Genomic DNA, 23,770 nt, shown 5'->3' with positions numbered 1-23,770 from the left:
TAGGGTTTGTGTTCAATGTTCAGTGTTATGGAGAGTGAAGATATTCACACTGGTTTCGGAGTCTGATGGTTGAAGGCTAATAACTGTTCCTGACCTTGGAGGTATGGGACCTAAGGCTTCTTCTTGTACCTTCTTCCTGATGGTAGTAGCAAGTAGAGAGCAGGCCCAGGTGTCCTTGATGACGCTGCTTTCTTGTGGCAGTGCTCTTTGTAGATGTGCTCAATGGTGGGGAGAGCTTTTCCTGTGATGGACTGGGCTGTGTCCACCATTTTGTTGTTGGTTTTTCTGTTCTAGGGCATTGGTGTTTTCATACCAGGCCGTGGGAGATGTAATGTTGAAGTTGTTTAAGACATTGGTGAAGATAAATTTGGATGATTGTGTGCAGCTCTGGCCACCCAGGTTATTGAACCCTTTCAATAAGATTGAATGATCACAAACAATATTTACAAGAAAGTTGCTGAGACTTAAGGGTCCGAGTGAAAGAAAAGACTGAATTGGTTAGGACTTCATAGGTTAGGAGAAGGAGGGGACATTTAATAGAGGTATACAAAATTACGAGTGTATTGATCGGGTAGATGTAAGCAGGCTTTTTCCACTTAGTTTGGGTGAGACTGGATCTAACGTCATAGGTTAAGGATGAAAGGTGAAATATTTAAGGCGAAACTAATTCACTCAGACGGTGGTGTGAGTATGGAAAGAACTGCCAGCAGGAGTGGTGATTGCTACAGTTAAGAAAAGTTTGGATAAGTACATGGATAGGGCTATGTTTCAGGTGCAGGTTGACAGGACTAAGCAAAATGAAAATTCAATACAGTTGGCCCAAAGGATCTGTTTCTGAGCTGTACTGCTCTGTGACTCTATGGCTCTATGTACAAAGGTACGTAGACTGATCACAAGGTATTCTACAGAAACAGCAGACAAAGCAGGGTAAAATAGATATTATTGTAAATGCACCCCAAGATAGTTTTCAGGTAGGTAGGCATAAATCCAACTCTCTTTTGTGATGAGCCTCTGAAGTACATCTGCAAAGATTTTGTGGTCATAATTAATCAATCTTGTCTCTAATAATGTTCATGTGTGTGGTGACCTTCTGGTACAGAGAATTTTCAACTTTGTGAGCCAAGTGGTTTAGCTTCCTCTTTTGGTTTTGTGGTCCGCTCTCCGATAATGAATACCAGCAAGGCTTTCAACAGGAAACTCCAACAGTTAATGTAAAATCTGGTCCTATCCAATTCATTGGAAACACTCAAAAGATATTTCTAATTAGCTCTGCATGGACCAGAAGAAGGATTAGGTCGGTACTTTCATGTATAAGGAACATATTGGCACTTAGATAAAATTTACTTAAGGTTTAAGCATATTTGAAAATTTTAGTTATACTGTATCTTATTGGTTTCAGCTTTGTTTTACTCTAGTTTAATTACAGAGGCACATTTTCATCCCTGCCTTCATCTTCTGATTTTTAACATATTAATATTTCTAGCCAATGTACTTTATTCAGTTGGTAACAAACACAAAATGCTGGAGGAACTCAGCAAATCAGGCAGCATCTATGGAAGGAAATAAACAGTCGATGTTTCGGGCCAAGACCCTTCGTCAGGACTAGGATGGAAGGGGGAAGAAGCCAGAAGAAGAGAGTGGGGGGAGGGGAGTGAGTACAAGCTGGCAGGCGAGGGGGGAGATGGGTGGGTGGGAGAGCGGGGTTGAAAGGGAATGATGTGAGAAGCATATTTCATATGGGTCTACTGCCACAATGAGGCAAAGTGCAGGTTGGAGGAGAAACACCTCATATTCAACCTGATGGAATGAACATTGATTTCTCTAACTTCTCATACCACTCCCCTCCGTTCCACCCCCCCCCCCCTTTATGTTCTCCCTACTTCTGGCGGGCTTCTCAACCCTTTTCTTCCCCTCCCCATCCTCATGACCTGCTCATCCCCTCCCTCTGGTTCCCCATCTCCTTCCCTTTATTCTTGGTCCACTGTCCCCTCCTATCAGATTCCTTCTTACTTAACCCTTTACCTCTTCCACCTATCACCTGTCAGCTTCTTACTTCATCTCCCATCCACTTACCTTCCTCCTCACTTGGTTTCACCTGTCACCTGGCAGCTGCTGCTACTCCCCCACCACCCCTCCCCCCACTTCTTCTTCTGGCTTTTGTCTTCTTCCTTTCCAGTCCAGATGAAGTGCCTTGGTCTGAAACGTCAACTGTTCACTTCCCTTCATAGATGCTGTCTGACTTGCTGAGTTACTCCCACATTTTCAGTGTGTTGCTCAAAATTTCCTGTATCTGCAGAACCTCTTGTGTGCTTCTATCACTCAGTAGGTAGTCAGATTACTTCTTAGTTTCTCCTCAATCACCATCCTGCTACAGAGTGCCTCCCAGAATGTCTCTTCCCACTAACTTCTCTTCAGCTTCTGAGTGAACTCGTTAATCTCTGCCCCCTCCCCCCCACCACCACCTTTCAACAGCAATACAATACAACTTATGTTGGGGATGGAGAGTTTTACAGGCAAACACATTGACTCACATTACATTGTGACACAAGGGAGCTGAATGAGTTACCATCGCATGGGGCAATGTTCAACTCAAACATGAGGCAGTAGAAAGGAAGAACTTGCACTTAAATAATGTATTTCATTGCTAACAATGTGATTGCTGACTTAATGAAGAAAGCATTACAGCCATCATGCACACACCTCCCACAAACAGCAAGGAGGCAGACAACCAGATGGAAGATGAAGGATTGATGCTGGCCAGGACACTGAGGGAAGTCCACTGCTCCATTTCAAACCAGTACTTGGTTCTTTCACACATGTCTAAAGGAACAGACAGGACCTTGATTTTGCATCACACCTCAGGATGACAATTTTAGCCGTCAGCATGCAGCATCACTCTGGATTTTATCCTCAACTTTGCTGAGAGAATTGCGTTCAATACCCTCTGGCCCAGAGGTGAGAATACAGTCACTGAATGAGTGACAGTAGATCAGTCAGAATTGCGCATTGCAGCACAAATGATCCCAGAATTGTATAAATTAATATTTCTTGTAAATGTCACAGATCTTTTACTTTGAAGTCTTAGCAGCTGATCAGCAGAGACCAACAGTGCAGAACAGAAACATTCTGCATGTAATATCAATCAAGGTAATTAAAGCATCATTAGAGACACATATTTAATATCTAGTAACCGAGCCATATTAATCATAAATACTTAATGTAGAAAATATGGGAGTTAGAGCCATAGAGCCATATGGCGCAGATACAGGCCTTTCAAAGTGACAAACAAGATGCCCATCTGAGAAAGTCCAATTTTCCTTCATTTAGCATATACCCCTCTGATCTTTCCTATCCATGTACCTGATCAAGTGCCTTGTACAAATGTTGTTCATGTACCTGGCCAACTACTTCCACATAGGAACAACCTTCTGGGTGAAAAAGCTGACTACCAGGCTTCTATTAAATTTCTCCCCTCTCACCTTAAACCAGTGGCCTCTGGTTCTTGATTTCATAACACTGGGAAAAGATTGTGTGCATTCACCTGATCTATGCCCTCATGATTTTATACCCCACCATAAGATCACGCCTCATTCTCTTACACTCCAGCGAATAAAGTCCCAGCCTGCTCAACCCAACACCTATTCTCTACCTCCAATCTCTTTTCTCAATCTCTCTTCACTCCCCACCTTCCATCTCAGGCATTTTCCTTTGTCTTTCACGCTCTTCTAAAATATTGGTCTCCTATTGTCTGACAACGTGATTAATGCAACTAGTTAATTTTTTTATGATTACACAATTAAACATGATTAATAATTTCAATCACTAAACATGCCAAATTGTAGCACTATAACGTTAATGATGTTGGTAATGGAATGTCCCATTTTATTATAATGTGAAATAGTAAATTTATGGATATCTCAGTTAATAAGCTGATATGTAGTACTTTCTATGTCAAATACCATGCATTATGATTTTGCATCAGTGTTAAATATTGAAATTTGCTTTTCAACTTATAGCCAATTTGTTAAAGGCTGGATATATTAGTTAAGGATGTGAAATTTTGGACACAAAGGGTTAACAGGTAAGCATATTAACCTTTACCGTGGGTTCAAACCAGGACAAGGAATGCTGCACCCTCAAGTGCTCAATCTAAATCTCTGTCTCCATCCGGTGGTGATGATTGGAAAAACATTGATGTATTTATATAAATTCCTCAACACAGCGTACACCACATCTGTAGAAAGACAGGAATACAGGAGTAGGTTCAGACTGCTCCGACCTTCAAGACTGTTTCTGTATTCAACATAACCGGGGCTGATCTTCTGTCTCAATGCTATAGTCTTGTTCTCTCTCCATACTATTTGATGCTTTTGATAATTACAAATCCTTCCATCTCCTTAACTACTTTGTATATTCAGCAAACTATCCTCCACAGCCTCCCATTATCGAGAATTCCATATGTTTTAATCAGTCTAACTGAAGAATTTTCTCTTTATCTCAATCTGAATTCTGACACTGTGACTCATTTTACTAGATACCACAGAAAGAGGGATGTATTTTTTTCTCTGAATCAAGCCTGCCAGCACTTGGTCTGTAACAGGTCAATATGTTATCTATTGAACATTCAAAATTTTCATTCATTGGAAAGGTGCTGATTTACACTGAAGACTGGTGACAAGAAGCAGAATAGTACAGACTCTCTTTTTAATAGTTAATTTTGGCACCTCTTTTCTCAGTTCCACCCAATCACCATAAAAAAGGGCCAAATCTCTCAATTTTGAGAATTGCTCTGTCAAAATAATTACTCAACGAGTTTGATAAATATGTTCTGAGATCGCTGTGGTGCTCAATTTGCATGTCTGATGCCTATTCCCATTAATATCAATGGACCCTTGTCTGCTGCTCTGATGCAGCGTCCACAGTAGGCTAATGTGTCCTGCCTGAGACTTTGTACATCCCTTAATATCAGCAACTGCTTACATTTAAATCTCAAGATTAATGGTTTCCTCAAGCTGGCAATTGTGCAATTTGATGCAGTTGTATGCCTGATGATCTTGTTGATAGAAACTGAACTCACGGAGATGAAATTGATCTTGGCCAGTAGCAAATTATCCATCAGTTCTGCTTCGTTCCTGAGGCACTCAACATCTGATTTTCCTTTGTTTGTCAATGATCAAAACAGGCAGCAGAATCATCAACACATCTGCAGACCTTGGAACTCCAGTAACACACTTGAAATGCTGGAGGAACTCAGCAGGTCAGACAGCATCTATGGAAAGGAATAAACAGTTGATGTTTCAGGCCAAAATCCCTCATTAGGACAGCACTATCCCCGTATCTGTTAATAACCATCATGTCTCAAGATTTGCTGATCCAACAATTTAAGTGTTCACATAGCATTTTTAACATCACAGGTTTGTTCAAAGTTTCAAAGGTTCATTTATTATCAAAGTATGTAGCAGTATACAACTCTGAGGTTCTTCTTCTCCAGTTAGCCACAGAACAAAGAAAAACCAAGGAAGTCATATTAGAGAAAAACAGCTAACCCACCCCCACCCCTGCACTAAAAAGAACAGCAACAGGATCATCAACCCCCAAGCCTCCCCCATCCGCACACAAAACGCAACAAGAACATTGGTCCCAAAATTCCCAAAATGAGGTGCTTGCCCTCCTCATTCACATTGATGTTTCAATCTCCCTTGTTGCTTTAATTGGCAAACAGTGGAAGCTTTAATTAGCAAAATTGAGTCAAACATCAGCTCACGACCCATCCTAAAGCCTTCTCGCTTTAAGGCTCACACTCGCTGCCTTCTGGAATCCTCTCAGAGATGGCAAAGCACTGGATCACCCAAATGATCTCCAAACGGCAAATCGTAGGCTCCAGCATTTCCAGAAACACATTCAAGACGAAAAGCAGATGTAAAAGAAGTGAAATAAATAGTTTTGTGGTTTATCCAGAAGATGACAACTGAGGGAGCATCGTACACAGGCGCTATAATAGGCGTCTTTAGCAAACAACATTTGAGATGAACACATAACTAAATATTTATTTATCGATTGATTGAAATACAGTGCAGAATAGGCCCTTCTGGGCCTTCGAACTATGCCACCCAGCAATCCCCCAAATTAATTTTAGTCTAATTATGGGACAATTTCAACAACCAATTAACCCACCAACCACTACGTTTTTGGACTGTGGGTGGAAACCGGAGCACTCTGAAGAAACCCATGTGGTCAAGGGGAGAACGTACAAACTCCTTAAAGACAGCGGCAGGAATTGAACCCAGATAAAATTTTGTGCTAACCACTACGTTACTGTGTCGCCCAATGATAGCAACATTGATAACTGAAAGTATGGTCAGGAAATTGTTTTGGCAGTAGTTAAAAGGTGGATGGGATTATCAGCTGAAAGCATAGCTGCCTGTGCTATAACAATTGAATTGGAGCACAATATTTCTACACTTCCTTTTGACTTTGAAGGAGATCATTTTGCCCATTGAGTCTACCCTGAATAATTTTCACGTATTCTCTTTGCATTCCCATCTGCCCTCAGCTTCCATCGCACCCCTACACACCAGGGGAAATCTCCAGTTGTTACTTCCCAATCCACCTGTCATTACAATGTGGGAAGAACTGGGAGAACCTGCTCAGTCACACGGAGAATGCGAAAACTCTCTGTAGGCAGCGGCTGAGGTCAGGAGTGAGCCTGGGTTACTGGAGCAATGAGGTGGCAACTTTGCAATTTGAACCACCGTATAGTGCTGATGGCTCAGGGTGTTTTTATGGCCAAAATGAATTACAGAGAGTGGAAGGTTGGGTTGGATTTGAAATTCAGTGTGAAAATTTTTAAATCATAAACATAAGAAAGTTGGCGGGTGCTGGAAAACACACTCAACTTGCTGGAGGAGTTCAACAGGTCAGGCAGCATCTCTGCAAATTAATAAACAGTCGGGCCTTTGGGCCGAGACCCTTTTTCAGGACTGAGACGGAAGGGGGAAATGTTCCAATAAGCAAATTCCTCCCCCTCCCACCTTCTATGCCCCACTCTGCACCCTGACCTTTTACCTCTTCTCACTTGTCTATCATCTCCCCCTTTCTTCCTTCCCTTTCTCCTATGGTCCACGCTCCTCTCCTATCAGATTCCTTCCTCTCCAGCCCTTGACCTTTCCTACCCCCTAACCCCTACCCACCTATCACCTTCCAGCTAACTCTCTTCCCTTCCTTCCCACCTCTTTTATTCTGGCATCTTCCCCCTTCCTTCTCAGTCCTGATAGTCCTAGTACAATCTTCCTTCTAGGCTAGATTGCAGTCTAGTTCACTTTAAGTCCAATATCAGGAGATTGGTATTGGTATTGGTTTATTATTGTCACATGTACCAAGATATAACAAAAATGCTTGTCTTGCATACTGTTCATACAGATCAAATGATTTCACAGTGCATTGAGGCAAAACAAGATAAAGCAGTAACAATGCAGAATAAACTACAGGGAAGCTGCAGTGCGGGTAAATAATGACGTGAAAGGTGATGATGATCAGGGGTGAATCAGAACTTCTAATGAAGGACACCATTTTTGATCTTTCAATCATATGGTAGATGGAGAAGCAGCAGGAACCATCTCTAAGATGCCAGCTTGTCATGGCTGACCCTTTAGCATGTCATGTTTCTACTGGAGAGCCTTCCCCAAATCCTGTGGCTCATCCTGAGGTACAGTACTGTACATGTAAGATCTGTATGGATGGATCTGCCTAGTCTTTGACTTTGGAGTAGTACAATGCACATAGTTGTTTCATTTTTGTGCCTCCTGCCCTGTCCATCATGCATCAGTCTTATCTATGCAGCCTTGCAAAAGTAGGCTAAGACAAAGGAGGCCACAGACCATGGGCTGGTACATGGGCTTAGTGTCGATGGGTACTTCCTTGATGTTTGGAATGGACTTAAAATTCAGAGGAACAAATTGGATAGAGGGACAGGTTGGGTAGATTTTTGAAAGAGCCAGCAATGTATCCATGTCTGGATAGCTCCTTTTGTAGCATGCAGAAGACTGTTAGAGGATTTGATACAAGCTGATAACACACAACTGAATGAGAGAAATATATGTTCTCTGGTAGTTGTGCTACATTGTACTATCTCTGAAAGGACAGCAGTTTCCTGCTCTAGTGATTATAAAGCGTTCAGCAGTTTCCTGCTCTAGTGATTATAAAGGGTTTTCACCGAAGAAATAATGAGCTCTTAAATTGCCAGCAATATTAATTTGCATACTATGAATAATTGATATTCAGAAGCAGGGTGCAGTTTTCAATCAAGCCAGCAGGTGGGGGACAAGTGTCCACTGCAGTAGCTTGCTAGGGAGGCGGGGCTAACAGGTTTTACCAACCCCGTCCACTTGGACCGTCACTACATCCAGCATCAGGGCCACTTCCTTCACATCATCTGTTTTCACCATTTGACTAAGAAACTGGCAGCAGGAGACTGCCCCTGAAACTAAGGGAAGATGTCAGGTAAAAATATGTAAGGAAATTACTTGTAATCAAATCTGTTGCAAGTTCTGCAAATACTAGGCAGGGTTCTCTATAGAATTAATCTGTACAATTTCACTGGATTGGTCAAATATGCCAACGGCTTGTCTGTCTTCCCTATAAATCCCACCACACACTATACCCCAAATCAGCAGCATAAAGCACTGGAGGGACTCAACGAGACAAGTGGCATCTACAGAGGGAAGTGGATGGTCAGTGTTTCAGGTCAAGACCTCTCACCTGAACACCACATGCTGCTTGACTTGCTGAGTTCCTCCAGTGGTTTGTGTGTTGCTCCAGATTCCGGCACACCATACCCTTTCAGCAGTGTGTCAGTGCCAGAGCTTCGGAAACACCAGTGACAAATCCAGCCTGAAATTCCAGAGCAGAATAAAAGAAGAGTTGCACTGCTGGGTTCTGTATCTCAGTTCATACTCTTGGGCAGATATAAAAGATCCCGTGGATTTTTGAAGGAAACCATTGGGGATCTTTCCGATATTTGCTAGTTACAGTGTTATCTTTCCTAACATCACTAAAATAGATCCTTTGGCAGTGTTATTGGTTTATTATGTCCCGAGTACCATTATACAGTGAAAAGCTTTTATTTGCATGCCATCAAAAGCACATGCATCCATAAATTCCAAGTAGATCCAGGTAGTACAAAGGAAAGCAGAATATAGAATGCAGAGTTACAGTCACAGAGACAGTGCAGTGGAGATAGATAAATAAAGCAGCACACACAAAGTGCTGGAGGAACTCAGCAGGCCATGCGGCATGAATAGATAGTCGACATTACGAGCCGATATGCTTCTTCAGGACTGAGAAAGAAGGGGAAAGGTGCCAGAATGAAAAGGTGGCGGGGGGGGGGAGGGAAGAGAGGCTAGCTAGAAAGTGATTGGTGAAACCAGGTGGGTGGGAAACATCAAAGGCTGGAGAGGAAGGAATCTGACAGGAGAGGATAGTGGACCATAGCTGAAAGGGAAGGAGGAAGCCTGACTTTTTACTTCTTCTCACCCACATATCACTTTCCCCGGGTCCCCTTCTCTTCCCTTTCTCCTATGGTCCCCTCTCATCAGCTGTCTGATTCTTTCTTCTCCTGCACTTTACCTTTCCCACCCACCTGGCTTCTCCTATCGGCTTCCAGCTAGCCTCCTTCCCTTCTCCACCACCTCCCCCCCAACCTTTTTATTCCGGCATCTTCTCCCTTCCTTCTCAGTCCCAAAGAATGGCCTTGACCCAAAACATCCACTATCTATTCATTTTCATGGATGTTGCCTGGCCTGCTGAGCTCCTCCAGCGTTCTCTGTGTGTTGCTTTGGATTTCCAGCATCTGTAGACTTTCTCATATTTAGATAAATAAAGTGCATATCTTGAAGTATCTCAAAATGTCATCTTCTAGCATTTGAGAGGTCTTTTCAAGAGTCTGATTATAGCGGGATAGAAGCTGTCCTTGAGTCTGGTGGTACATGATCTCAAGCTTTTGTACCTCCTGTCTGACAGGAGGAGGGAGAAGAGAGAATGACTGGGAAGGGGAAGGGTCCTTGCTATTCAAGTACTTTGTTACACTGCTGTTTGGAGGAGCTTGCTGAGTACGCATTTTACTTTACTACAGCTGTGGCCGGAATTGTTTCATCACTCATAAAAATCGAAGTCACTCTTTTAAATTTTCCAAAATAAATGCAATGAGCTGGATGGTCTTCCTTATTCCCCCTCAAGTCCCTAGCCAATCCCCTTATGAAAGCATTAATTGACTCTTTTTTTCACCGCACTTTTAGGCAGATTTCCTAATCATAACCAGTCTGCTTAGGTTTGTCCACACAGGCACATTTTACCCATCATCCCAAATCTATATCCCTTCCTGATGATGGGAACAGCCAAAGCTAATAAGAATAGCTTCCCTCAAAACCTCTATCTCTACTGATCTCCCCTGAATCTCCTTTGTTCTAAGAAGAACAACCGCAGCTTAACCTTGTAATCGAGGATCACAGGAAACCACAGGTATTTAGCTTCATGTTACCTATCACTTGTAGGGAGCAATTACCTTTACATACATGATACTTAAGCCAATGGCCCACTGACCCCTACAACATTCAAAAGACCTATGATCCTGAACAATGCCTCCCTCTCCACCCCCCCCCCCATATACATACACAAACACACAAAAACTCCACAAAATGAAGTCTAGACTCCGATAAGGCAAGTGGAACTGGGCAATGATAATGAAGCTGTGGACAAGATCAAAGCGGCAGTTCTCATTGCTGGAATCATTCTGGTAATTCTTTCCTTTTCACGTCCTTCCTAAAATATGGTGAACAGAACAGCAAGCAAAAGAGCAGTTGTGGTCAAACCAGTATAATCAGATCAGAGTGACAGAAGGAAGGCGTTTGCAAGAATAAGGATTTTTAAGTCAGGGCTTGCTTAATCCAGGGAAATGAATTGGATGCTGCAATATACTCGATGATCTCAAGTTTATTGAAGCCAGAAGAGTAGTGGGCAGCCTGGAATGCATTCAGAAATTCTCACACCTGGAGGAAAAAAGTCACAGTTGATTGTTTTGGCAGCAGAGCCGAGAGAAGAGTAGTGTCAGGCAATGTTACAAAAGTTGAATAGATGGCCTTAATGATGACACAGGTATGTAGTCCCAGCATCAATTAATTTCAGTGGCTATGATTGCCCTCTCACGTTTGCAAAGGAGAATGATGAAGAAAGCAGCTAGGGAACAGATTTTGTGGCTGGGATGTCAGGTAATTGCTCTGGTCTTCCAATATTTCGATAGTGGAAATTTATGTTGCTGAGAGTTGATGTGGTCAGGAATTGCTCATAAATGTAGACCCCCACAACCCTGCGGAAACCACTTTCCAATTCTGACCTGCTTAGTAAACCTTACTACTATTGCCCCATGTGCACATATATCAGCTGTTTTGATCCTTAGGTCTGGACTTTCTTCATTCAATCTCTTTGCCATTCAACTCTCTTTTTCTGGGGAAAAAAAAGTCACAAGAAGTGGAAAACAACAGGTCTAGAATACATTAGGAGCTGAAAGAAATTAGTAAGAGTAAGTATTAAAGTCAATTGAATAATTGATGTAACTGAAAGCCAATAAATCGCCAGGACCTGATGGCCTGCATCCTAAGGTTTTGAAAGAGGTGGCTATGGACATAATGGATGTTCTGGTTGCCACGTTTCAACATTCCACAGATTCTGGAATGGTTTCCACAGATGGGAAAGCAACAAATGTAAACCCACGAAGGATAGGTGAATGGATGAAGACATGCAGAAGGAACATGATGTGGAAAAACCTGAGGTGATTCAAACTGGTGGAAAAATTAAAAGATCAAACATGCATGCAACAGCTAGAGTGTTCTCACACTCCCTGTGCTGCAAAAATGACCCATAAGTGTTGCTGGACAAGAAAGAGACTGTAAACATGTTTTGTTTAATATGAGATATGACCAGGCCTTGGAAGTACTGACATTTCTCTTTTAAGTTTGTTAGAAGATAGGGAAGACATTTGCCTTGCCTTTCAGTGATGACAAACAACCTGCTGTGTTGAAAGTGCATGTCCTTGTCACTAAGCTAAAGAAAGTTATGCACCTCCCTTTGGAGGTCAGATCTGCTGGCTGACCACATTCAATTTCCTTAAATACTTCTGAGGTTAAGCGTGGCTGGCAGAGCAAAGCACGTCTGTTGATCTGTAACATGCATCCTTTGTTCTAAATATAAACACAACAGCTGTCAACTAATGATTTCAAACATGACTGATTGAAAACACCTTCCATTCCTCCAACTGTTAAAGTAATATTCCTAACATTACAACGAGCTAACATGAAGTTGTTACGACAGCAAAATTACTTCTATAGTTGGAGAATCTGAAGCTTGAAATTTAAAACTACTTTATAATCTTGGTTTGTGAGGTCAACTGAGCATAGGTTGAATCTTTTTATAGATGTAGGGGTTTAAAATCCTTAAAGGGGAAGGCTTTTTTATATGGTTTAACACAGGCTTGGTAATGCAAGATAAAATAAATCTGACTTTTCATTTTGTATTGTCAAGGTTTAAAAACTTCCTTTGGTGCTAAACTACCTTTCATCTCAATGATAACTCTTAACGAGGTATCACTTCATAGGAAGGCAAGGCGTCCGAACAATATAGAGGGCAGGAAATGAGAAAGTATCTTTTACTTCTGGTAGTAACACTTCCACTTGATGCAATACATTGTGCACATTAACTACACTGTGAGCTTGGGAGTGTTTTTAATGGGCAGAGGTACACATGGTAAGAAATCAGGATCATTAGGAACTGAGTAACATAAGCCAATGATTTCTGTAAATGCATCAGGCAACGTGCCAGTTGATTCAGTTGAAATATAGGTGAATTAGAACACTATCAATACTACTGCAGTACTTTAAAGCTGTGTATTTGTTCCTAATATTTATCGACAGAGGAGTTCAACCAGTAATCGCAGGCGCATTCTTTTGATTGACTGTAAATGGACAAAATCAGTGCAGACACCTAGCATAAATTATAAGCTACATTCATACCTTATCGATGATTGCATCATCCAAGTCTTCATTTCCATTGTAACATTCAAGATGACTGTGGATAACTTCAAATTCTTCATTGTTCCTAACTTGTTGAAGTAGTGAAATTGTTTCATTTTCACTCACAGCCATTGCTGGCATCTCCAAGACTGAATGCTTGAAACTGCAGTGAGCAAAACAGATCTGAATTGACTTATAGCTTTTTTCTCACCAACTATCAATGACAAAAGTAATTGCTTTTTAAACACAAGCATATGCAGCAGACGCTATTTAAAACCTACTCTTCTCAACCTACTTTCCATCTTTGTTCCTTGTCTATAATAGTCCTAACCAATATCAAAAAAACTCCAAATTGATTGTTCATCCATATCATCAACTGACAAACCCATTATCTTTTTATTCTGCAACTAACAGGATGGAAGAAGGGGAAATGGGTAGATCTTGCTCTTTTTTCACCTATTAATGTCAATTATATTGAATGTCAACTATCTAGGCTGTTTAATTACCAGCAGGCTATCTTCCATTCAAGAAATAAGTTGAGAATTATTACCACACTAAATTGTTATGATATATGAACTATGGAAATGAAAATGGAAGAGTTTAGAAAATAATATTTTTTACAATAAATGGTATGTATTTAGCAGGTTTATATGGGAAACAATTATTTCAGAAAGATAAATATTCAATAAAATACTGGTTGTGCAGTTTATTAATAGGAGGACATTGCCAGCACTAATTCCCTTAAACTGTTGTGGTTTAGGGAATTAGTACTTTCTGAAAATCATTGTTGAATTTTCTCCCATGTCTCTTTATGGTGTTGTGATTCAAATCATCACAATGTGTGTGATGTAAAATATTTCCCCTCATCCACCCTCCCAAGCTTCTCTCGATGACCTTAAATCTATGCCCCCTAGTGACCAAACCAATTAACAACAGCAGAAACTGTTTCTCCTTATTTAAGCATCCAAGTTTTTTGTAATGTTGAACACCTCCACTAAATCTGTCCTAAGCTTTTTATTCTCTACACTCATTGCTTTGTACTCTCTTCACAAAGTTGAAGGCTCTCATCTCTGGTATAAAACTGCTAAATTTATGTTATAGCTATACAATTGCATGTCTAAATAAAACTATATGAGGGGGTTGGAGAAGTGGAATTTCCCAGTACTACCAGAAATCAACATGACCAAAATGCATCCTAAAGGTTCTCTGGGTAACAGATTATCTCCTCCTGACTCCAGAGGCATTCCAGCTATTCTGATTCTGTGGAAGTGTTTCTGAGATTCTGACGCTAGAGTGGATACTTCAGTATAGTATGGGCTACAGCTTTGCTTCTGAATTGAGTCCATGCCAAATCCAGCCCAGAGCATTGGCTATAAACAGGGTCCATTGAAATGTAATAAAGAAATACTACTGCAAATAAATCAAAACCAAAATTTAGTAACTCAAATTGGAAGTAATGCGTAGGACAGAACCTTATAATAGCTTTTGGAAAAGCATGTTTGATAAGTACCAATTGTGTGTTGTCTGAATACCATCCAGGTGCACATTCCAACAGTGCAAGAGTATTAAAACTGGTACTGTATCTTGTCTAGCAATTGTAGGAACAGCTCAGTTTTTTTTTTAATTCCCACTGGTCTTTGTCACCACAGCAAGCTGACGGTCTTCCTCCATGCTGCAAGCAGATTTAACATCCTTATGTGACCCTTTCCAAAATTTGATAATAAATGTTATGGTTGCCCACAATACAAAGCTGTCCACAGAGAGGAGGTAGCTAAGTTCAAACATATTTCTCCTTAGGAGCCCTGATGTGTTTGGTATTCTCCAAACAGCTGCTGTTGATTAGTGGAGTAGCCAGGGAATGGTGTGGAACTTGAATGTCATGACTTGGTGCCAAGGCAGTTATTTATACATCGGGCTGGTGGGGGGGGGGGGGAAGAGTGGGTACAGCAGAGCAAGAGGGAGAAAGGGGAAGAAAGCTTAGAAAGTTTCCCACAGGCAGTCAATTGTCTGTAAACAAAAAAAATTGTGAAAACACCAGGCTCTCTGCTCAGGTCAATGTCTGAAAAATAACCCAAACAATTTTGCCACAATTTCTCTCAGACTGACTTCTTGGAAAATTGTTTGTTGTTATTTTGTGAAATGCTCCAAATGACTTCTTGAGCTGTGATTTTTTTTTGATGTTGAACTGGTTTCTGTGAAACCCATGTGATTTATTGAAGTGCATGCCTCACAGTTTAAATTAAGATGCTATTAGTGTAAACAGTGTCATAGCAAGCTAGATTATTTTCGGGTCTTCTTCAGCAAGTGCTAACTTTAGCTCTTCTGGTAGAGGGTTCTTCCCTTCCCACAATGCACTCATATCCACAGTCCTGGACAGATCAATTGTGGTGAAGCCTCCGTCAGGCAAGATTGCCTTTCAGGTCATGTGGCTGAGTGCAACACAGCAGTCAAACTCTGAGAGACGTGCTCTAGAATGCTAAATTGTTTAAATGTCAGGACTGGACTTTGACCCACGGTGCTGAAGTACAATGCATGGACATTGTCATTCTGTGGAAATAAAGGCAAGAGTACAGTCTCTCAAGAAGGCAATTTTCACTTTTCTCTGTAAACAGGGACCCTGAACTGTTTTTCAGTCCATAGTTACTGCGTTACTAAAGGACAGTCTCACACTCACACATACACACACCAGAAGTATTATTAAACAAGATGATGATCAAGGAAACTTCTCTGCGAAGGGACCCTGACTTACGAGGGGAGTTTGCTTTCCTTGCCCGTGGCTGTGATTTTGTTTTGCCATCACGATTCAAGAAGAGGTTGAAATCTTTCCAGCAAGCACAGGTTTGAAACAATTCTCAATGCCTTGACTTTTGGTTCTATTCTGGTTATACGATGTCCTCTTTGCTAGTTGCTATTAGTATATGAAAATCTTTAGAGACAGCTATTTGCATTTGTACCAACAAATTCAGGATCAGGTTGAAAATGCTAAGACAGATTAATCTTTCAACAGGGGAATAGAGAGAAAGGAGAGAGAGCGATTGTGCATTTTGATTGCTGCTTTTATAAAGTTGTTTGCAATTATTTTTCCAGTTTTAACCTTAACCATATATGGACATCATTTAGGTTAAGCATTGAGGGAGGGGGTTGGGCTCAATATCTCCTTATGCTAGTATGCTGCCTTTTCCATACATATTTAATACTGTTTCAAATACTCATGGTTTTGTCTGCGTTCCACTCTACAGAGGGTCATTTAAAGGAATCATTCTTAGAGGATCCAAAATTAGGCTTAATAAAAACTATACTGGCAATCATTAGGAACAGCAGTTGGTTAGTTCCAGCTGTTTATGCATCATCCACCACTTCCAAATTTGCTTAGTGTATCTATTAATTATGGCTAGAGTTTTCCCTGCTTCTTTGCTGCCTTTTGCTTTGTTATAACACCACTCAGCCTCCATTTCAGTGCTGCCCTTTCAATGAGCCAAGTAGTTTCATCTTCCCACTGTTTTCCCGAAGCTCTGCAAATAATTCTCTTTTTTTTTCAAATATTTATGCATATTTAAAGCTGATTCAGAACCTGCTTTCCCCACACTTCCAGATAATGTATTCCAAATCATAACAATGAAAAATATTCATCTAATCTCCCTCTTTCTCAGTTGTATAATATCTTTTAGCTATGTTCTCTAGTCCTATCAAGGGAGTTAATTTACCAGTCAGTCAAAATTAATGCAAAACTTCACATCTTCAAGCTTAAGTACTAACCCAACAGTGCTAACATAAATGGAGAGCTGCTGCTAGATCAATATAACTTATTTCAAAGCTCTGCACAGGTGAAACTTCCTTTTAAAATGGAAGCACCTGTTTGCAGAGTGCTTCACTCAAAAATAGAGTCAAAATTTGACTATAACCCCAGGAAGATTTGACAGTTAAAAATGTGGATCATGGGAACTAAATCAAATAAAAATTAAGCCAAACCCATAATGTATATAGCCAGGTTAATTCGTGAAATGTTTTTTCAGGCTTAGAACTTCAAACACTTCAGATTTCCTATAAAGGGAAATTTTGTTGTTACTGCCTGAAGAGGCTACAGAACCATATAATTCATAATAAGATAATACTGTTGAAGGGTCTTGGCCTGAAACATCGACTGTTTACTCTTTTCCATAGATACTGCCTGGCCTGCATTTTGTGTGTGTAACTAGATAACGTTTGCCTTGATTTGTATGCAGTGTGCAACAAATTGCACTTGGTTAGGACTCCACCCGGTTATAGACTACATCATAAAGGGAGCCTCCAGCATATTAACATGTATAACCATGTGGAAAATCGAATTAAGTAAGTACAATATGTCTTCAATACTTTATAGATTGAGAAACAATACAGATCTATTCTCCATCTTAGATGTGACAGACTTAACTAACTCAGTGCAGATTCCGCACGATATGCAATGTGCAATATACACCTGAAGGGCTGCATTGTGTGGTCCACATATCTGATTGGACTCCACGCTAAATGGGGTCTGATCCAGACTAAACACTATGTGTATGACGCTCTGAATGAAATCTCTAACAGAGGAAACTGGAACGGACTTGTGTGAATGTAGACCATGTGACAGACTAAATCCAATCTGAGCGTTTGACCAGAAGCAGAGTTCATGGAAATTAGGGCATTATTTCAATGAACCCTGATTTCAGATCCACTGGAGTCAGAATTAGGTTTATTATCACTGGCTTATGTGCTGTGAAATTTGTTATTTCGCAGCAGCAATGCAGTGCAAAAACATAAAATTATGGTAAATTCCAAAATGAATAAATAGTTCCAGAAAAAGAATAACAATCTGTTCATGGAGTCTAATACCGATGAGAAATCTCTTTCATCATCCAGCAATTTTTGGTAGCACATATGGGAAGTCCGACGGCCTGCTGCCCCAAAATATATTTCAGAGTTCTAATCTTCTACTAAGTAGCCAAGTTCTAAATTGTACTATTTGAAGAATTCAGTTGCTCAAAGCCCTAACAGAAACAAACATTATATGTAATAATAGCAACTGTTCATCTTCAATGCAAAATTATTCTCACTCACTTCAAATGTAGATATAGCTGATGTTAACTGTTACATGTTTAGGCTGAAATAATTAATGTTTATTTAACTTTGTACTACCATGGATCAGACACTTAGAATTATGCTCCCAGCTCACAAATATACCACCATAACTATAACATGGTCATTATTTACAACATATATGTGGAGCTCACCAGTATTTAGTGGAGACTTGGACTAAAGGACAAGGGCTTTCAGTTAGAAGGGTAGAGTAAATTGGAGAAATGCTGAAGGAGATATACAAAATCTTAATAGCTTAGACTCTTAAAAAAAAGAAGCTGCTCTTTGGTTAACAGTGACCCCAGTAAACTGATGGAAGCTATCCTGTATCTGTAATTGGATATGTATGGTGAGAAACATTCAGAAATTGATTCTGTGCATAATTGGAAAGTTACCTTTTGCTTATATAAATCTATCTTTTTTGAAAAATATTTTGATGTTTCTAGTTTTCCTTTGCTTCCTCTGTTAATTTTAAATTCACATCTATGGCATCTGGCATATCCAGTCATAAACTGGCTGACAACAACATGGTTCTGTAAAGGAAAGCAGACCTTTTCTGTCATGTGCCTCAGTAGTGAAAGTATTGCTAATACCCAAGCAACTTGCATTGTTATGACAGCTTTATGGAAGTATAAAGCAGATACAGTGTTTTGACCAAAATTAGAACTGATTATGTCCATAGATGTTGCTTCCAAGAACTGACAGAATTCCTAAATTGGATTGGGAAGAAAAATGTATTAAACCCTCTGAATGACTTGATTCTGTTTCTGGCAAGTATGCTATCCAGATAGACAAATGTATATTTTTCCATAACTTTATTTGAAATGGAAATCAATTGCATTTTTATCAGTTAATTACCTATCAACAGTATAATCCAATATATAATATTTGAAATAACCCACATAGAATTGTTCAATCCTTAGTGATTAAACATTACAAATGGTGTGGGCTTACCACTGAGTTTTATGGCAGCTAGTTATTGCAAATCACACAAAGTTCACCTGTAGTTAATGAACCAAAATCTGTCAACATTCAAGCATAAACTATTAAGTACCAAATAATATTCATACCGTAGAATTTTCAATATGGGAGAATCACAATGCAAGAGAACCTAACTGCCTACCCAGTATTAAAGTCATCATTCCTCTTCTCTTGGGGGTTACAAGTGACCAGAAACACAACTGTGCTCACCATGTCAAACCTGTGAATACAAGATCAGATCAGGAGCCAGGTATCATATTGTAAGTAACTCACTTCTGACTCCCTAAAGACTTTTCACCACCCACAAGGCAAAAGTCAAGAGAGTGATGGAATCCTTTCCAACAATCTGGATAAATGCATTTCCAGTAACACTAAAGAAGCTTACCACCATGCAGGATAAAGTCATTTTCTTCCTATCCATCACCCTAAATGTTAATTCCTCCATTGGACCTTGGAGCCAGTGTGTACAATCTTCAAAATGCAATGCAATAATATGCACGTCATTTCTGAACCTGCAACCTCTACTACCAAAGCAAGGGCAGCAATCCCATGGAATAACCTGTATGTGCAAGGCCAGTCCAAGTCACACAATAGCTTGACTTGGTAATATATCAACATTCCTGTTGCTTCACCGAATTTAATTTAGTGATGAGAAAGGGATTTAGGTCAAAGGGATTCAGGAACACAGGTCCATAATTTGTTGAAAGTAGTGCCACAGGTAGATAGGGTTGTTAAGAAAGCTTTTGGTACATTGGCCTTCATAAATCCAAATACTGAGATGAGATACTATGTTGAAGTTGTACAAGACAATGGTAAGGCCTAATTTGAGGTACTGTGTGAAGTTTTGGTCACCTACTTACAGGAAAGATGTAAATAAGGTTGGAAGAGTCTGGAGGAAATTTACAAGGATGTTGCCAGGTCTGGAGGACCTGAGTTATAAGGAAATGTTAAATAGGTTAGGACTTCATTCCTTGGAATGTAGAAGATTGAGAGGAGATTTGATAGAGGTATACAAAATTATGAGGGATATAGATAGAGTAAATGCAAACAGGCTTTTTCCACTGAGGCTGGGTGGGACTACACCAGAGGGCATAGGTTAAGGGTGGAAGGTGAAAAGTTTGAGGGGAACATGGGAGGAAACTTCTTCACTCAGAGGGTCGTGAGAGAGTGGAACGAGCTGCCAGCACAAGTGGCGCCTGTGAGCTCAATTTCAGTATTTAAGAGAAGTTTGGATAAGTACATAGATAGTTGGGGTATGGAGTGCAACGGTCCCTGTGCAGGTCGATGGGAGTAGGCAGTTGAAATGGTTTGACAGATAAAGAGTAAAAGACAGGTGAGAGTAGACATAGGACCGATAGAAAATGATGCTGGAGAAATTGTAATGGGAGATAAGGAGATGGCAGAGGAACTGAACGATTATTTTGTATCAGTCTTCACTGAGGAAGACATCAGCAGTATACCGGACACTCAAGGGTGGCAGGGAAGAGAAGAGTACACAGTCACAATTACGACAGAGGAAGTACTCTGGAAGCTGAATAGTCTAAAGGTAGATAAATCTCCCGGACCAGATGGAATGCACCTGCGTGTTCTGAAGGAAGTAGCTGTGGAGATTGTGGAGGCATTAGCGATGATCTTTCAAAAGTCAATAGATTCTGGCATGGTTCCGGAGGACTGGAAGATTGCAAATGTCACTCCGCTATTTAAGAAGAGGGCAAGGAAGCAAAAAGGAAATTATAGACCTGTTAGCTTGACATCGGTGGTTGGGAAGTTGTTGGAGTCGATTGTCAAGGATGAGGTTACAGAGTACCTGGAGGCATATGACAAGATAGGCGGAACTCAGCATGGATTCCTTAAAGGAAAATCCTGCCTGACGAACCTATTACAATTTTTTGAGGAAATTACCACTAGGCTAGACAAGGGAGATGCAGTGGATATCGTATATTTGGATTTTCAGAAGGCCTTTGACAAGGTGCCACACATGAGGCTACTTAACAAGAGCCCATGGAATTATGGGAAAGTTACATACGTGGATAGAGCGTTGGCTGATTGGCAAGAAACAGAGAGTGGGAATAAAGGGATCCTATTCTGGTTGGCTTCCGGTTACCAGTGGTTTTCCACAAGGGTCCGTGTTGGGGCCGCTTCTTTTTACATTGTACATCGATGATTCGGATTATGGAATAGATGGCTTTGTGGCTAAGTTTGCTGACGATACGAAAATAGGTGGCGGGGCCGGTAGTGCTGAGGAAACAGAGAGTCTGCAGAGAGACTTGGATGGATTGGAAGAATGGGCAAAGAAGTGGCAAATGAAATACAATGTTGGAAAGTGTATGGTTATGCACTTTGGCAGAAGTAATAAACGGGCAGACTATTATTTAAGTGGGGAAAGAATTCAAAGTTCTGAGATGCAACGGGACTTGGGAGTCCTCGTACAGGATACCCTTAAAGGTTAACCTCCAGGTTGAGTCAGTAGTGAAGAAGGCAAATGCAATGTTGGCATTCATTTCTAGAGGAATAGAGTATAGGAGCAGGGATGTGATGTTGAGGCTCTATAAGGCGCTGGTAAGACCTCACTTGGAGTACTGTGGGCAGTTTTGGTCTCCTTATTTAAGAAAGGATGTGCTGACGTTGGAGAGGGTACAGAGAAGATTCACTAGAATGATTCCGAGAATGAGAGGGTTAATATATGAGGAACGTTTGTCCGCTCTTGGACTGTATTCCTTGGAGTTTAGAAGAATGAGGGGAGACCTCATAGAAACATTTCGAATGTTGAAAGGCATGGACAGAGTGGATGTGGCAAAGTTGTTTCTCATGATGGGGGAGTCTAGTATGAGAGGGCATGACTTAAGGATTGAAGGGCACCCATTCAGAACAGAAATGCGAAGAAATTTTTTTAGTCAGAGGGTGGTGAATCTATGGAATTTGTTGCCACAGGCAGCAGTGGAGGCCAAGTCATTGGGTATAGTTAAGGCAGAGATTGATAGGTATCTGAGTAGCCAGGTCATCAAAGGTTATGGTGAGGAGGTGGGGGAGTGGGACTAAATGGGAGAATGGATCAGCTCATGATAAAATGGCGGAGCAGACTCGATGGGCTGAATGGCTGACTTCTGCTCCTTTGTCTTATGGTCTTATGGACATGGACTAGATGGGCCGAAGGACCTGAATGATTAAAAACATGTGGCTAGATCTACATATCTACATAATCACATGGAATGACATTTTCTCATGTTGAAAATATTATAGAAAAATATTCTTCCAATCTCTATCACTCAAATATATGCACATACACAGACATCCCTTAGGGGAATGAACAGATAAAGAATCTTTAATGATAGCATGCCTTTACTGCACCTTCTTACTGATTTAATCTTAAGTATCAACACAATATCCAAGAAGCATGTAGACATATTACTGCTCTCTACCTGATGTGTAAGATGGCAGTATCTCCAAAACTAATGGATCAAGTAGTTAACCCAAGCAACACATGTTAGCTTCAGCCAGCACATCATGAAACAATATGGAGGCAGAATTCAAGTTCTCATTGGACTCAGGTTTCCTACACCTTCTGCCTTATGCCAGTCAGAGAACTGAAAAGCAAAGTATTTTTAAATGGTGAAAGTTTGAGTAATGTTGATTTCAAAGTGTTTTTGTAAACAAGTCACAGAATGTTGATGGGTGTAGTGAGTAAATTGGAATTTTAATTAGATCATCATCATAGCTTGTCACAGCAGACAGCCAGCCACTCTAGTGTTGTTCGGTTGATGTTGAGCAGGTCAGTGTCAGCTAAATCAGGTGAGAGTGGGCAGTTGCGCAGAACGTGTTCAATGTTCTGCACCCTTTCACCATACTCACAGGATTCGCTGGTCTTTAAGCCCGATTCACCATATTGTCTCCCTTCCTACAAACTCCCGCTCTCGCTCTGTTGAGAGTGCACCACTTCCGTCTGTCAAGCAGTGCCCCGTCTTGTAACATTTCTGTGGGGTCTTGTACTATATGTTTGGTGGGGTTCTGGCTTCTGTTTGTTGTCAGAGGTCAATCCTGTATGTTTGGGGGGATGTTCCATACGATACAGTGTTGGGCACGTGGCCAAGTGGTTAAGACATTTGTCTAGTGATCTAAAGGTCGCTAGTTCGAGCCTCAGCTGTGGCAGCGTTTTTGTGTTCTTGAGCAAGGCACTTAACCACACATTGCTCTAGTGTTTGAGCGAGGAGTGGCGCCCCACACAGCCTTCCAATCTGCGCCTTGTAAGGCATGAAAATGACCAACGCAGGCCTCTCATGGTCTGAGTCGACGTTCCCATCCCCGTCCATGCAGTAGTTCCTCCACTGTAGCAAAGCTTTTCCTCGATTTTAGGCAGTTGGAGACTGGCACAAGGTCATGTAGTGGGTGCTGTGGATCCGAGTTCTGTTTTAATTAGATGATAATATATCAGCCACTCTTATGGAGAATAGGAGAAAAGATGATTTACTGCAATTATGAGAGATCGGATATGGAACACAGCATACAGGTTTTGGTCACCTTATCTGAAAAAGGATGTGCTTGACGTAGAGGGAGTGCACTCAAGATTCACAATATGTGTTCCAGAACTGTTGTGTTTGTTGTATATAAAGAAATTGAGTGGACTAGGCTACATACTGAGG

At 40.8% G+C, this 23,770-nt stretch overlaps 1 protein-coding gene across 6 annotated transcripts in view; it reads left to right on the top strand.

Annotated features, from left to right (window-relative positions):
- Nucleotides 1-23,770, top strand: part of ppp2r3a (protein phosphatase 2, regulatory subunit B'', alpha) — a 345,954-nt gene that overhangs the window by 203,055 nt on the left and 119,129 nt on the right. Inside the window, exon 1 of one of the 6 annotated variants that reach the window (XM_072255641.1) lies at nucleotides 15,450-15,896. The exons of the other annotated variants lie outside the window; for them this stretch is intronic. Within the exon in view, the coding sequence (XP_072111742.1) occupies nucleotides 15,765-15,896 (132 nt within the window). The 5' untranslated portion in view covers nucleotides 15,450-15,764. Of the gene's footprint in view, nucleotides 1-15,449; nucleotides 15,897-23,770 lie in introns of those variants that run through there. 6 annotated transcript variants of the gene reach the window in all.

The sequence above is a fragment of the Mobula birostris genome, chromosome 4, assembly GCF_030028105.1.
Source record: "Mobula birostris isolate sMobBir1 chromosome 4, sMobBir1.hap1, whole genome shotgun sequence".
Taxonomy (NCBI): Eukaryota; Metazoa; Chordata; class Chondrichthyes; order Myliobatiformes; family Myliobatidae; genus Mobula; species Mobula birostris.
This window is presented reverse-complemented; position numbering and strand designations above follow the sequence as displayed.